General features: G+C 36.3%; 1 protein-coding gene across 3 annotated transcripts; it reads right to left on the bottom strand.

The window, feature by feature from the left end:
• Positions 1-777: 777 nt before the first annotated feature.
• On the bottom strand, positions 778-13,555 carry sarnp (SAP domain containing ribonucleoprotein). Of its 3 annotated transcripts, XM_081357524.1 has the most exons (12): positions 13,399-13,555; positions 13,175-13,276; positions 12,240-12,339; positions 11,262-11,332; positions 10,063-10,121; positions 7,978-8,029; positions 6,201-6,274; positions 4,080-4,111; positions 3,294-3,313; positions 3,131-3,199; positions 1,233-1,319; positions 778-963 (listed from the first exon to the last, which is right to left on the bottom strand). In XM_081357524.1, the coding sequence occupies exons 2-12, from the start codon at positions 13,205-13,207 to the stop codon at positions 922-924; spliced, it is 639 nt and encodes a 212-aa protein (XP_081213650.1). In that variant the 5' UTR covers positions 13,208-13,276; positions 13,399-13,555; the 3' UTR covers positions 778-921. The 3 variants fall into 3 exon arrangements, with proteins under 3 accessions (XP_081213650.1, XP_081213651.1, XP_081213652.1); XM_081357525.1 differs by lacking the exon at positions 13,399-13,555 and having other exon boundaries at positions 13,175-13,289; XM_081357526.1 differs by lacking the exon at positions 13,399-13,555 and having other exon boundaries at positions 11,262-11,329; positions 13,175-13,250.
• Between the last annotated feature and the right edge of the window lie 423 nt (positions 13,556-13,978).

The raw sequence follows: 13,978 nt of genomic DNA, 5'->3' as shown, positions 1-13,978 counted from the left end.
AGGAAAGCAATAACCCGTAAATGGTTGCAGGTTGACCCCCCAACTAAGGATCAATGGCTAGGGATCGTAAACGAAATATACAGTATGGAGAGACTTACATTTATATTAAGACTCAAATTTGACAAATGTAAAAAGTTGTGGGAGAAATGGCTTATGTATGTAGACCATTGAGGAAAGTGTGATATGATATTGTATATCAAGATGTTAAAATTATTTTGTGATACTGTCTGATATTGTAACATCCATGATAACTTTGTGCTCTTTGTTCCAATAAAAAAAAAAGTAAAAAAAAAAAAAAAGGATTAGGGGTTACAATTTATTTTAAGGTGTCATTGTTACAGTGTAATTATGTATTTAAGTACTGAGTAATATTAATTAAGTGCATGTACTTGCTATAGGGTTAGGGTAGGATTAGGGTTTGGTTGAGAGTTAGTTGCATGTAATTATGCATAATTTACTGTTAATACTATTGTAAGTACATGTAACATATGTAACAAGGACACTGTAAAATAAAGTGTTACCGGATTAGGTTGAGGGTTAGTTGGATGTAATTTTGCATAATTTACTGTTATTACTATGGTGAGTACATGTAACTGTAAAATAAAGTGAAACTGATTTATTTTTGTGTTGCATTGATAGATCATATATTCCATGTATGGATGCATTCCTGATATAATCCCAAAGGATGCATATTAATACCTTTAGACCTCACACACCTAAGGCAAACAATGCAAATCATCAATCAAGCACATCAAGACAGATACAAGAGAGAATCTAGTAAGGAACGGGGATACTTTTAATGTAAATAGCAGAAAAAAAAACCAGCATGGCACTACAGGGATTACATGTGTATCACAAAATCAACCTCAAAGAACTCTTCATTTTAAAAAAAGTAATAAAAAAAAGGTCAGATCCATTTGTCTATACATTTCCAAACCGCTCTGCACGTTTTCGCTTCTTTGCCTGAAAGAGAAAGAAAGGGAAGAGGGTGAGGATAAGGGTTACACAGTGAGAAACTCAAGATTGTAACATCACAGGTCTATCTCAATCCACTCCACAACCGTTCCCCGGCACAATACGGACAAATATCTGTTGCTATTTCCATTACATTGCGACTTTAATACTGTGTAAACACTCCATGAAGTGAGAGTAGGGAGAGAAAATAAACCCTTCACACCAATTGTTCAGAAATGCATAGATATCTGAATATATCTCCTGATCAGAAGTCGTACCTCTGAATCCTCGGCTCCAGCGGAGGCTGCACTCGTCACAATGCCAAATCTCTCCTTCCTCTTCTTAAGCTTTTCATCATCCTCAACCTGTGACACACACAAAAACTCCCATAACAGTTGTACTCGTTTCCATACGTTTCATGCTCACACCCAAAGCGGACTGTGCTCTTGTATTTTTTCCTCAGCTTCTTTGTGCGGTGTGTAAGCCTCTGAACAACAAAATCACCTCATTGTAAAAACACAAATACATTGAGTGAGCAAACATTGGTGAGACTGTTGTAATGGTAAATGATCAATGTTTATTTGTGAATAAAATCTGTTTATCATATAAAGCGATCATGTCTGTTTAGAAGACGGATTAAACTGCTCCATTATGGATTACTGTTACTGTCTTTTTGAAGCTTGGTACGGTGACCGGGAGGGGACATGTTCGGTTCAGTTAGTTTTGTTGTGGCCACAACATATAAACTCGTGGGAACGTGATATTAAGTCGTGGGCACGAGATCGTATGTTGAGGGAACGACATCCGTTTCTTGTGGCTTCCAGTTTTATAACATGTGGGAACAGAATCTTCACACGCGATACGGGCTCCTCCTTTTACCCCGGTCATAATTTATTTTTTGTTATTTGTTAATTTAAGTTTCTTATAAAATGTTTTTGTTTATTGCCTTAAACAGGACTTTAGTCGTGACCCGAGTATTTCATTCAAGCCAGCAAATTCCGACGAAAAAGCCCATTAACTTAAGAATGCGCTTCAGGTGTCTTTCACTTATAACATACCCATGTCTTAATGCCAGAGACCGCATATCTTTATATGACATTGCTAATTCAAAGTAAAATGTTATTTCATCAGTCATCTCCATCTCCGACTGCTGTATACAGTATTGACCGGTGTGGTACCTTCAACATAACATGAGGCTATGAGAAATAGATGTCGTTCTCTCAAACTATGAAGTCGTGGCCACAAGAAAAATATATCGTTCCCTCAACATATGATCGCGTGGCCACGACATAATGATGTTCTTACCTCAACAAAATTATCTCGAGGCCACGATTTATTATCACGTTCCCACGACTTAATATGACGTTCCCACGAGTTTATATGTTGTGGCCACGACAAAACTAAGTGAACCGAACATGTCCCCTCCCGGTCACCGTACAATGGACAAAAAAAATAATATAAAAAATGTAAATAAAAATAAAACATAATGGCGTGGTATCGAAAATCTTTATTTTTCAAGGTATCGTATCAAAGTTAGAAATTCCAGTATCGTGACAACAGTAATAGATTTGCATTCATCCAAGGTCAAATCAGCTCTTTTCTCACAGAGACTGAAACGGCTTGATATAAAGGATTTGGCCTCTTTAAACCCCGCCTTTCCGAGAGCTGCTCTGCTCTGATTGGTCAGATGGCCCAGTCCGTTGTGATTGGTCTACTCTGCTCTGATTGGTCAGATGGCCCAGTCTGTTGTGATTGGTCTACTCTGCTCTGATTGGTCAGATGGCCCAGTCTGTTGTGATTGGACTACTCTGCTCTGATTGGTCAGATGGCTCATTGTGATTGGTCTACTCTGCTCTGATTGGTCAGATGGCCCAGTCTGTTGTGATTGGTCTACTCTGCTCTGATTGGTCAGATGGCCCAGTCTGTTGTGATTGGTCTACTCTGCTCTGATTGGTCAGATTGGTCATCCAATTGTTTGAGGCACTGCCTCTCTTGCCTCCTCCTCGGGAAAACGCCCCCATAGATTCCTTGATTTGAGAGACAATTTATCTGCTCTATGAAACAAATGTTTTTCTAATTTTGCTTTTAAAATATTTTAACTTCATTTGGCATATTACTTGTCATTTGTGTCCAAGATTTTTTAAAATCATTTTATGAAATATGAAAAAAAAGTTACCTTTTTAGAAACTGAGGAGACATTCATGCCAAAACGTTCTGCTCTCTTCTTTAATACCTCAACGTCAACCTGAAAGAGAGTGGCATGTTTAAAAGTGATTCTGCACAGATTTAAGTCAGTTATTTAACATTCCAATTTCAAAGTTTGCAAGCCAATTACTTACACTTATTTTCGCTGAAGTTCCTAAACAGAAAAAAATAAAAAATAAAAACACATCACTGGATGGACATATCCATTACATTCATTAATTAGCCATTGAACACAAAGCCTTTAATTTGAAGAAAGAGACTAGGTGCCATGACACAGATGTCACACACACAAACTGCAAGCAATGATGTCTGACTGCAGTCTGTTTTATTGCAATTCAGACAGTGAATAAATGGCCTATGCTCAGATATTTTTACTGACCACATTATCAGTATTAATGCTTCACAAATAAATTGTACTAATGTTTAAAAAAAACACCAGGTAAACATTCCTCAGGTTAGAACTTACAAAATATAAGTATTAGCATTAAAATATTATATTTAATAACTGTTTATTAAATTATTTAAATGCATTACTTAATTTTCTTATCAAAAGATTTAAATTAACCAATTTGAACATTAGTTATCAGACAAATTCAAACAACTGACAGAATTAAAACTGACTGGTTGTTCGAATGTTATGTCTTTTTACTTATTTTTAAGAAAGGGTAAGATACTATTTTAATTGGATATTGTAAAAGTGGACAACTAATGTGTGGAAGTACAAGACGAATTATGCGGCACATGTACTGTATACTAATCAAGGTTTTAACTATGGTTTGTTGTAACAGCATCGAATTTTAACAAAACAAAAACTTGCTTAACTTCATATAAAAAAACAATAGCAGCAGGTTTTTTTTAAGAAATGTGTGAAATGTAGCATAGACCTCTTGGGAACACTTTTGAGATGCACGTCAACTCACCTTTGGAAGGTTCAGGTTCTGGCAACCCAAACCTAATAAAACAAGAAAAAGAATTAAGATTTATGGATGCTTCAAAACGATCATCACACATACACAGGTTTGTACATCTATCTTTGTGAGGACATTCATTGGCATAGTCCCCTTCCCCTAACCACCACAACTAAGCGCCTAAACCTAACCAGGTTTGCTGTGTCAGTCGCTGTTACACAGTGTGCGACCGTACACCACTCACATTAGGGCACCGCCCCAACTGTTGTTTGGCTTTTTATAGAAATAAAAACCATTTAGTTCAGTTGGACAATGGACATATACACCTCAGTGTACAGGGCAGTAGGAATCAGATTTCATGAGAGTATGGAGAGATGCCTGACAGGACGATGGCGGAGGATTTGGTGTGCAACCAGGGTTCAAATGAGAGTAAAAATCAGCATTGAGAAGTATATGAAACTGTGTTAATCACCAGTTGGCTGGTAACATTTTTATGAATTCTTTTTTATTTTCAGGTTTTTTTAATTGATAAACACAAATAAGAGTTGACAGTGACAAAAGCAACATTTTTATGAATTCTAAAAATGCAATGTTGTGAGAACATTAAAGTAAACAAATGTGAACGACTCTCCGGACATCGACACTAATATTTCTGCTGCTGTCTGTGTTTTTAATGTAAATCAAACAAAGGACAAAGAAAAAAAAAATCATTCACTGCTCTTGACTGAATAACTTTTGTCATTTTAATTTATACAGTGAAGACTATCCAGTGTTATTTTATAATAAATTACTTTAGTCAATGATTTTACCTGAAAACTAAAGCTACTTTTCTTTAAAAATGTTTTAAATGTATAATAGTTAGGTAATAGTTTTAGCTCTGGTATTGAAATTGGAATAGAGAATTGTGAAATTTTGGTGTCAAACTGCCTGTTTCTGTAAAAACATAAAAAAAAAAAAAAATGTATGGCTGGTAAAGTTTCTTAAAGCCTTGTTTATACTTTCGCCTGGCTCCGCAGACTGCGCGCGCACCTCCCCAAACGGACGAGGCGTTTATACTCGACGATGTACTATTCTGTGAAACGACAGGGGGCGACTCAAGTAATTGTCCTTTTAACCATCAAGAATCAACGGTGAGAAGAAAGGTCCACATGTGACAATGTTTATTTTAGTACACCACCAATACCACACTACAAAAAGAATCGTGTAAAATCCAGTAAACCCTGAGATTATTACTTGTGACATTATAACAAAATGTGGATAGAAAAACATAGGCTATACAACTAAATTAACGATCTCCTAAATATTTTCTAATTTCACTAAACATTTCATTAAGTTTCGTGGACATTTTATAAAACATGGACCTTTATTTTTATAAAAATGGCTTATGTCTGCTATAGGCTCATTTTGTAAATGTAAGCAACTAATTTAAGACGCACAACCTGGGTGCCGGTGCGGTGAGATGTACATGCTGGGCCAGATTCGGCTCGAAGTCGTGCATCTTCGGATGCGGAGCCGCGTGCGCTGTTACAAAAAAAGCTGTGCACACCGCCAAGCGAAAGGGTGTCTTGCGCACCCAACGCGTACGACCGCCCACACCACAATGACGTCATTTTTGCCACGCGCACCTTCGCACTCGTGCGGACGCGGCGAGTATAAACCTAGCTTAAGTCACCAGCCATTGGCAGGTGTGGCAAAAAGTTGGTCAGATCCTGAGCATCATTGACAAATATCTTGTAAAATGAACCACCGCTCCCAAGACACAGAGTAGCCAACGCATGATCACGAATTTAAAAGCGAAAGTGAAAAGCGAGCAAGCATTCAAACCTTAAATCTTAACCCTCAAAGAGCCCTTTAAAAAGCTGTCAGAAAGTGAGGACCAGCCAAAAGATCTTTATTTTGTCCTCACAAATATGGTCTAAAATGGTTGTCGATTTCTGTCTTTTCCCATTCAAATACACAAGTGTGTGATAGAATTTTAACATATTGCTACAAGATAAAATGTAAAGCTTATGCAAGAAATATAAGCCACACATAGCACAGCAAAGTTTCAACAACAAACAAAATAAATTTTCAAACTCTTCAGTCTCTGACCCTCTTTTAAAGAGATTTTTTCCTCTGTTAAAACAGACAAACCTTGCTGCTCGCGCTGCCTTTTTGGTGTCCCCACTCGGTGGAACATTGAAGCGCTCCGCTCTCTTCTGAAGCCTCTGCAATGAACACAATTGTAATAGTTTAAACAAGAGCACATTCAACATGTAAACAACCAGAGGAAGGAAGCCTGTAGTGAATACTCAGTGACTGTTAACTAGACTAGCACTCAGTAAACTAATTGAAATGGTTTTCCAAATCAAACTGAATTTATATTGATGAATGATTAATCATTTTTAAACGATTTCATTATCAGTTCAAATATAGATGCTTCACTTGGTCTTTAAAGTCAAATTTTTTTCACAGCCAGCTTTATTTTTCCCCAATAAAATTAGAAACTCAAGTATCACCTGGGTTAAACATTTTATTGTTGTAAGGGTTAAGGGTTGTAATTCTATATTTTTAAATGGATAAAAATAGGTTTGAAGAGTTTTACTAAGATTAAATTTTGCTACTACAATTTTGGTATTGTGACAACATCTACAAATGTATGATGCTACGGAAGAACAATGGTAAAGTTTAATAGTAGCAATTACTAGGTAGAATCAAGGACTGCAGAGTAGTGTTATTTTAGTTTTAACTCTTTCCCTGCCATTGACAGAATTTTCCAGCTTTCTGTGTTTTCACTGTTATACGGTAGGGGGCGCTATAACATCTTCTAGAAGAGTACAGAATCTCCTGATCAAAACACAGGCAAAGAGGATGTAGAAGCAAGTGATATATGTAATCATATGCATAATAACGATCATCAACATATATAAATAAATCAGTATATAAATCAAAACAATGTTACAGAATGAAATGTCGACCCAGGAAGGGTTAATGACTGAAGCTGAACTCGATCTACTCCATCTGTGTTTTGATCATCGTTCTGAATCCCATCTGGATGTAGTCTTTGACAAAAACGCATTTTTCTCAGCTTTTTGCTCAATGTGTTGCTTTATGACACTTACCCACAATCAAGTGTTGATAAAAAAAGAATGCAATTATTATTATTATTTTAAAGCAGAGGCTCTGTTTCTTTCTTTTGATATATTGCATATTCAGATATTCATACAACAAAATATTCTAGGGGCCATGAAACTTGTGAAAATTATCAAAAACGCTGGCAGTGGCTGGCAACTTTAAAACTTTTTCATTCGATTTCAAATTAGCTTATTTTTTGTTTTTATGTTAATTTAATGTTAAGTAATTTTGTATTGTGCTTTTGTCATTGTATTAATTTTTAAAGAAAATATTGCTATTTAGAATGATTTTTTACTTAAGTTTAAGTTGAAGCACTAAAATTATTAACTGGAAATTAACTAAAACTGATTTCAGTCAATTGCCATTTCTAATTTTTGTTTAGTCTACGTTTTTCAACTAATATTTATATTTTATTTCAGCTTTATTTGAATTAAATGTTTTAACTGTTTTAGTTTTAGTGAACGACAACCCTGCTGTAGAGTCTAAACTCAGTCGTATGGTAAGAATATTTAAACATTTGTAGTGGCATGCATTTTTGACTACCACTGTATGTGGTTTCAGTTATTAAATACAACTCAACTGAGCACTTGTAATCGGATCACCAAAAACCTACCAGCTGGGAATGGGCCATTCACATTACAGCACACAAGTCACATTGACTATTCACTTATTCATGGTATTCCACGTAAGAAATAAAGTATTACAGGTGTGAAATGACATGAGGGAAGGAAATTTTCATTTTTGCATGAGCTGATACTTTCCAGTAATTAATCACAGTAAATGAAATGATCATTACCTCACCAACTGTAGCAGGAGGGCTCATCTTGACCAGCTTTTTCTCAGCCACCCTGAAATCAAAATCAAGAACAAAAACAATTTTTTCTTAGTATTCACATAAAAACAATTGGCTAGGTCTTCTCTTCTGTAAAGTTAAACAGTTGGGAGAATAGCAGATATGCTTGTACATCAGTATGTTGGATCTGTGTATTCAGTCTTAAAGTGACAGCAGCCTAATAAACCTGATGCAGTCTGCGTCATTAATGTTAATTAAACAACGAAAGAAAAAAGAACACTGTTACTTATTTTATTACTGATTGGTTGCTTAAATAATTGCTAAAGAAGATTTTACTTATTTTAGGCCACATCCACACAAAGCCAGAGCTTTCCCTATCCAATGTTTTTTTTTCCTCTTCTAAAAAAAAATTCCGTAAACACGGCGTCGTCTCAAGAAATATCTGCATACACACGAAACGGCTCAAAACGATGTAGTATACATGCCAGACCAGTATGTTCTGCCACAGAGATACACTAAAAACAGAGAAGACTTAGAGCATGCGCATAAGCCTTGCGCACTGTATACAATAATATTAGCCCAGTAGCTTCTTTTCTTTTTTACCAAAACTTTATTGAACAATATAAACAACCATAAATGGCCTGGTACAAAATAGGGATGAGTCACGATATTCGATTAGTTAGTGGACGCATAAAGCTTGCCACAAAGAACCGGCAAAAGTAATGATTATGAATGTGTCAAATATAGCAAGAAGACATTTTAATTGTTTATTAATAAACTAGTGTTTTCTGTGTCAGTCTCGGCTGCAAACATGTTGACTCGCCACCTTCGCAGTTTGTGAACGTGCCTATAGAGAGAAATGCACACTTCATACAGAGGATTACATAATAGAGTTGTCTGTTTCTTTTCGTTTTGAATTGTTTTGTTTAAAAGTAGACATTTCAAGCTTTCTATAGATATATTTCTGAGTTTCGCTTCATATCTGAGACAAGCTCCAGTTCATGAGCAATGCAAGTTATATCGCGCCGATGCCTCCGTGTCCTGATTATATTGTCTACTATATTTGCTTCTTATTTATTAAATCCAGGCAATTGGTTTATGAAACATTGATAGAAATTAAGATATAATTTATACAAAACAAAACTTAATGTGGTCAAAATTATGTCTCCCAATATATTGCGCATCTTATGATCACTCATGCTGTTCACTTTTCATATAATCAACAAAGATGAAATTAAAAAAATAACATTATTTAAACATAAATATGAAACTAAATACATTTTCTTTAATAGCTACAACACGTAGGCCTACAGTACAGAGAAATGTAATGTCAGAGTGGAATTTGAGCGAACGCCGTTGTACCAGTGAGCATGTGATGTGGGGCAAGGGTGCGTTTTCTGAATAATCATCAAATACCAGCGATCGTCGAATATTATTTTTGCTTGAAATGCCCATCCCTACAAAATACGAAATGTCTTAATCAGACAACAGACTTGCATCATAGCAGAAGAAAGAAAATATAAATAAATAAAGAAGTAAAATAAAGAAATAAAATAAAAATACATTCAAGTAAATAATAAATAAAGAATTAAAAGAGGCTCAGTAGCTTCTGCAGAACACAAGCATGTAGTCGGCAGTTGTTGTTGCTGCTACGTGACTTAGCGGTGTCTGACTAGTCGACACGTGGGGTGATGACATCATCGTTTCACAGAATATACAGATTGGCTGTACACACGAAAATGCAAGGGTGTCGTTTTCAGATTTATCCACTCTGGGACCCGGTTAAAAAAAAAAAAAATAGCGGTTTCACCCGTTTCAAAAACGCCGGATCCGTCTGGACGAAACACCAATAACCAATACCATACAAAATGTTTACGTATACAGCCTTAGGCTAGGTTTGCCGTGGTATTGTAATGGGGTGTGATATTGTGTCAGAAGGGAGGCCAACTGTCTTTGAAAACCGCAGGTTTAAGTGTTTAATTGCAAAATTAGCTTTATGTTAGCCAGACACAAATATTGTGAAGTACAAAATTTGCTGATGTATTAAGGAAGTTGACTTAAATTGGAAATGTAAAAAAGAATACATACGTTTCAGGTGGACTTAGCTCTTCTTTCTGGTCAGTGCTCTCTTCTTTGGCAAAAGACTCCTAAAACACAGGTGAAGGAAGTTATGTTGAGCTTATCAATCACCATGATTGTGTTTGTGCCTTCTGGAACCTGACACAAGAAACATTATTTGTCGATTTACACTTAGTATTAAAGGCACACTATGCAGTTTCCGTTTTTCTCTCAAACAGCGACCCCTGGAGTACTTGTATTTAACGTTACTGTTGTAAATACCACTCACGCAGAGCCGTCGTTTTCTTTTCCTTGACTCTTCCGACCACGCTTTCTTCGTCGACTCTGCCATGATTCACGTCTGAAATGCTAGTGTCTTCCAGAGAGGCTGCTTCATATGTTGTTGGTGTATGTGACGTCGAACCATAAAGCAAGTCGTGATTCTCGTGAGATTTGTCAGGGCGCCACCTCTCAAACTTGCATTGCTGGTTTTTCCAGCGGCGTCCCCCCCCGCTTTGCTATCGGGATGATTCGCCCTACTATGAGTTCGTTTACCATCGAAATGATTTCAAAGCTGTTATATTAAGGTACAAATCTTGCATAGTGTGCCTTTAAAGCCCATCTCAGCTGATTTGCTGGGCACAAAACATTTTGTGATCTGATTAATGAAAAACAAAAAGAGGCGGATGTATATGCACGTGACCACACTACCTTATAGTGTAAACTTTGATTATTTTGGTGCTTCCTGGGCAGCAAAGAACCATCTACTCACCAGTCAATCATCACTGCCCTCTGTTATCCTTAAAAATAAAACTAGATGTGTGAAGTTCATCAAGTAAACTAGGGCTGGGCAATATGACGACAATATAAAGTGTGATTTCTAGTCATATTTTCAGTGTTGCTCAGAGGTCTGACTCTGATTTCAATTCTTCTGAAGTGATGGTGCTTTATATAATGTTATCTAGTGTAAACAAATTCCTTTTGACATTTGTACTGGCTACTAAAAACAGGTAACTACACACCAGAGACCCTCCCCTCGAAACCTGTTTGTGGCCATGTGTGATCAATCAGCTAGGCAGATCTTAATAACAAGTGTAAACTGGTTGAGCACTTCAGAGTGCACACACACAGACAATGTATTCCTTTTAAATAAAATAACACTGGAGCTACTAAAACTGAACTTTGCCCCGAAACTACCATGGAAATGCATTAAATCCAGGATATCTTACCTCAGCCTCACCATCACCATCCCCATCACCTTCCCCAAACACTCCCAGAACTTCCTCTTCATTCACTTCTTCTAAAATAAAAACACACACACACACACACATTTTAAATGTTAAATGGGCATTATAACCAGAGTTTGAAATTAACACCCGCCAACTGCAGGAGAAAATCAGGGCAGGTTCCGCATATCAACTCACCATTTAATTGACCCTTCGCAGGGAGTTTGATTGACACGCGATCTGACCAATCATAATCCGCCATCCGCGGATTTTTGTAGTCAGGAGAGTTAGTAGATTAAAGTTGGAGAATTTGAACTTGAAAAAACGGAGAGTACTGACGTCTTTCCGCGGTTAAAACAATATTCCTTCTTATGTTCTTTCATGTTTTTTTGATGCTATAAATTAACTAGAAGGAAGAGATCGGTTCACGAGCAGCTTTAACTGAGGCCCTACAGCAATCTATCAGACTCATTAAAGAGCCACAAAACAGTATTTATTGTTTAAATTTCTTTAAAAATTTACCAAATTTGAAAGTTGAGACTTTGTTACATATCAAAAGTAACCTGGTCTGTCCTGTCTGTCAGTTGTCAGTGTCCTCTCTGCTCCGCGATGTATATTTCACTGCGTGAGAACATGGAGCGGCGTGGCTTGTCAGACATAGCAACAGTAACTAAAGGGGGCGGGTCTTTGCGAACGGTCAATTTGGTGCATGATGGGTTGAGATTCATAAATTATGTCCTGCCACTCTGTATGCCATCGCTATCAAAGCCCCTGCCCAAAAAGAAGCCTCCAACATTAGCAAAATAAAGCATAAAGAGTAACAGCCCTCTATGATTTACATTTATCAAGAAAAAAGGTAGTAATAATAATAATAGAGGCAGTATTACACTTTGATATAAAACATCTAAGAACATAATTGTAATCAGATCTGTTAAAGAACTGGACCATGAAGTAAAATATCTTGCATTAGAAAACACCTACCATGCTCTTCCAGGTACGCCTGCAGCCGGGCAATCAGATCTCCTTTATTTCCCTTGGCATCCAGCCCTCGAGCAGTGCATTCTAGCTTCAGCTCAGCCAACTGAGGAGATTATATCACTTTAATGACTGGAGTGACATTTCTCAACCACAAATAACACATCTGCGTGTCAGAACCAATGCTTTGTCAGTCCATAAAAAGCTGGCATCTGAACAAACATGGCTACATCTATATAGAGGGGTCCTAACAAACTAAACAATTATGAAATTTCTTGAAAGAACGAATGACAGAAAGGAAAAAAAGACTGACAGACAGATGGACAGAAAGACAGACTGCCAGAAAGACAAAGACAGACAGGCAGATCTTTTTTTTCTTGGTGTCATTTAATTTAAGACTGTAATTCATGAATGAAAAAAGTGAAAGACCAATAAATGAAAAATCTCAACTACGTTAAAAAACAAAATCCTAATATATTAGCTCGACTTTTTATATAATATAAAAAGTCGTCTAAGCAAACAGCTAACTTGTTTTTAAGACTATGACGCCTATTTACAACTCACTTTTTAGATGGACAGGCACGTATTGTTGAGATTTATTTTATTATATATATTTTTAATAACCCACTGCAAGAGTAGAGTGTATTATCTCAGTGGAGGGGGAACAAAGTCAAAGTCAAAGTAAGAGTCTTAATGACTGAGCTAAAATGCTGTTTAGGTAAACCGGTTCTTGTGTTTTAAAGCGAAGGCGAAGAACGAAAGACTGTCTATAGGGAGCTCACTGGAAGCTCGCAGAAGTGCTGAATGAACGATTGAAACGTTATATCTATTATTCCTTAATCATCATAATTCAACTTAGCACAGCTAGGAACAGCTTACTGTTACAGTCATGTCCAAATAATAAGTAGAAAGTAAAACATTTCTTTGTACTAGTCTCTTACCTTGAGTTTATGCAGCTCCACGACTTCCGCCATTTTCTTGAAGAGGTTTGTATTTTGAATTCTGCTTCCTTCCGGTTTTAACGTGATTCAGGACAATTTGCGCTGCAGCGCCACCGGTCGGTCAGAACATAGACATGTATTTATTATGTCTATGGGTCAGAAGACCGGGACAAAGCATAATGTTGGGCGTTACGGTGTAGTTAAAAAATGTACACTTTACTCACCCTCAAGTTGTTCCAAATCTGTATGAATCTCTTTATTCTGTTATGTTTGAAAGATTATGGCTAACCAAACAGTTGATGGGGCCCACTGACTCCCATAGTATGAGTAAATGACGACAGAATATTTAGTTGTTGTTTTTTTGACACTGAACTAAATTGAGCAGAATAATGACACTGATTGTTGTCTTTTGTAGAGCTGCTTCGTTTCATAATAGGTTCAAATTGCTGTTAATTACTGCTTTAAAACAATAATCTGTAATATATTAAGCGCTGTATAAATAAATGTGACTTGACTCTCTCACAAAATATCAAAATGATGACATGCTAAGTCATAATTATGAAATGTTTTTTTAAAGTAATTTATGACATTAGATTTTTAATCTTATAATTATGATGGTATGTCATGATAATTCTTATCGAATTTATATAATAAATATAATAATTTTTAATATAATAAATAGGCCCATTTATATAATAATAATATATTATTATTTCGATTTAATATGTCATAGTATGTCATAATTTCGACTTTTTACATCATAATATGAAAGATAAATATGAGGGATAGTATGCCAATTCCGAC

The sequence above is a fragment of the Scardinius erythrophthalmus genome (assembly GCF_964197995.2).
Source record: "Scardinius erythrophthalmus genome assembly, chromosome: 25".
In the NCBI taxonomy this organism is placed as follows: domain Eukaryota; kingdom Metazoa; phylum Chordata; class Actinopteri; order Cypriniformes; family Leuciscidae; genus Scardinius; species Scardinius erythrophthalmus.
This window is presented reverse-complemented; position numbering and strand designations above follow the sequence as displayed.

What these genes read in the sequence shown, in the direction of transcription:
- sarnp (XM_081357524.1), bottom strand. Translation starts at nt 13,207, where the DNA reads ATGGCGGAAGTCGTGGAGCTGCATAAACTCAAG. An exon ending in TGGAGCTGCATAAACTCAAG is followed by an intron (nt 12,340 to 13,174) that starts GTAAGAGACTAG and finishes TAATCTCCTCAG; the next exon opens with TTGGCTGAGCTGAAGCTAGA. An exon ending in CTCCTGCTACAGTTGGTGAG is followed by an intron (nt 6,275 to 7,977) that starts GTAATGATCATT and finishes TGTTCATTGCAG; the next exon opens with AGGCTTCAGAAGAGAGCGGA.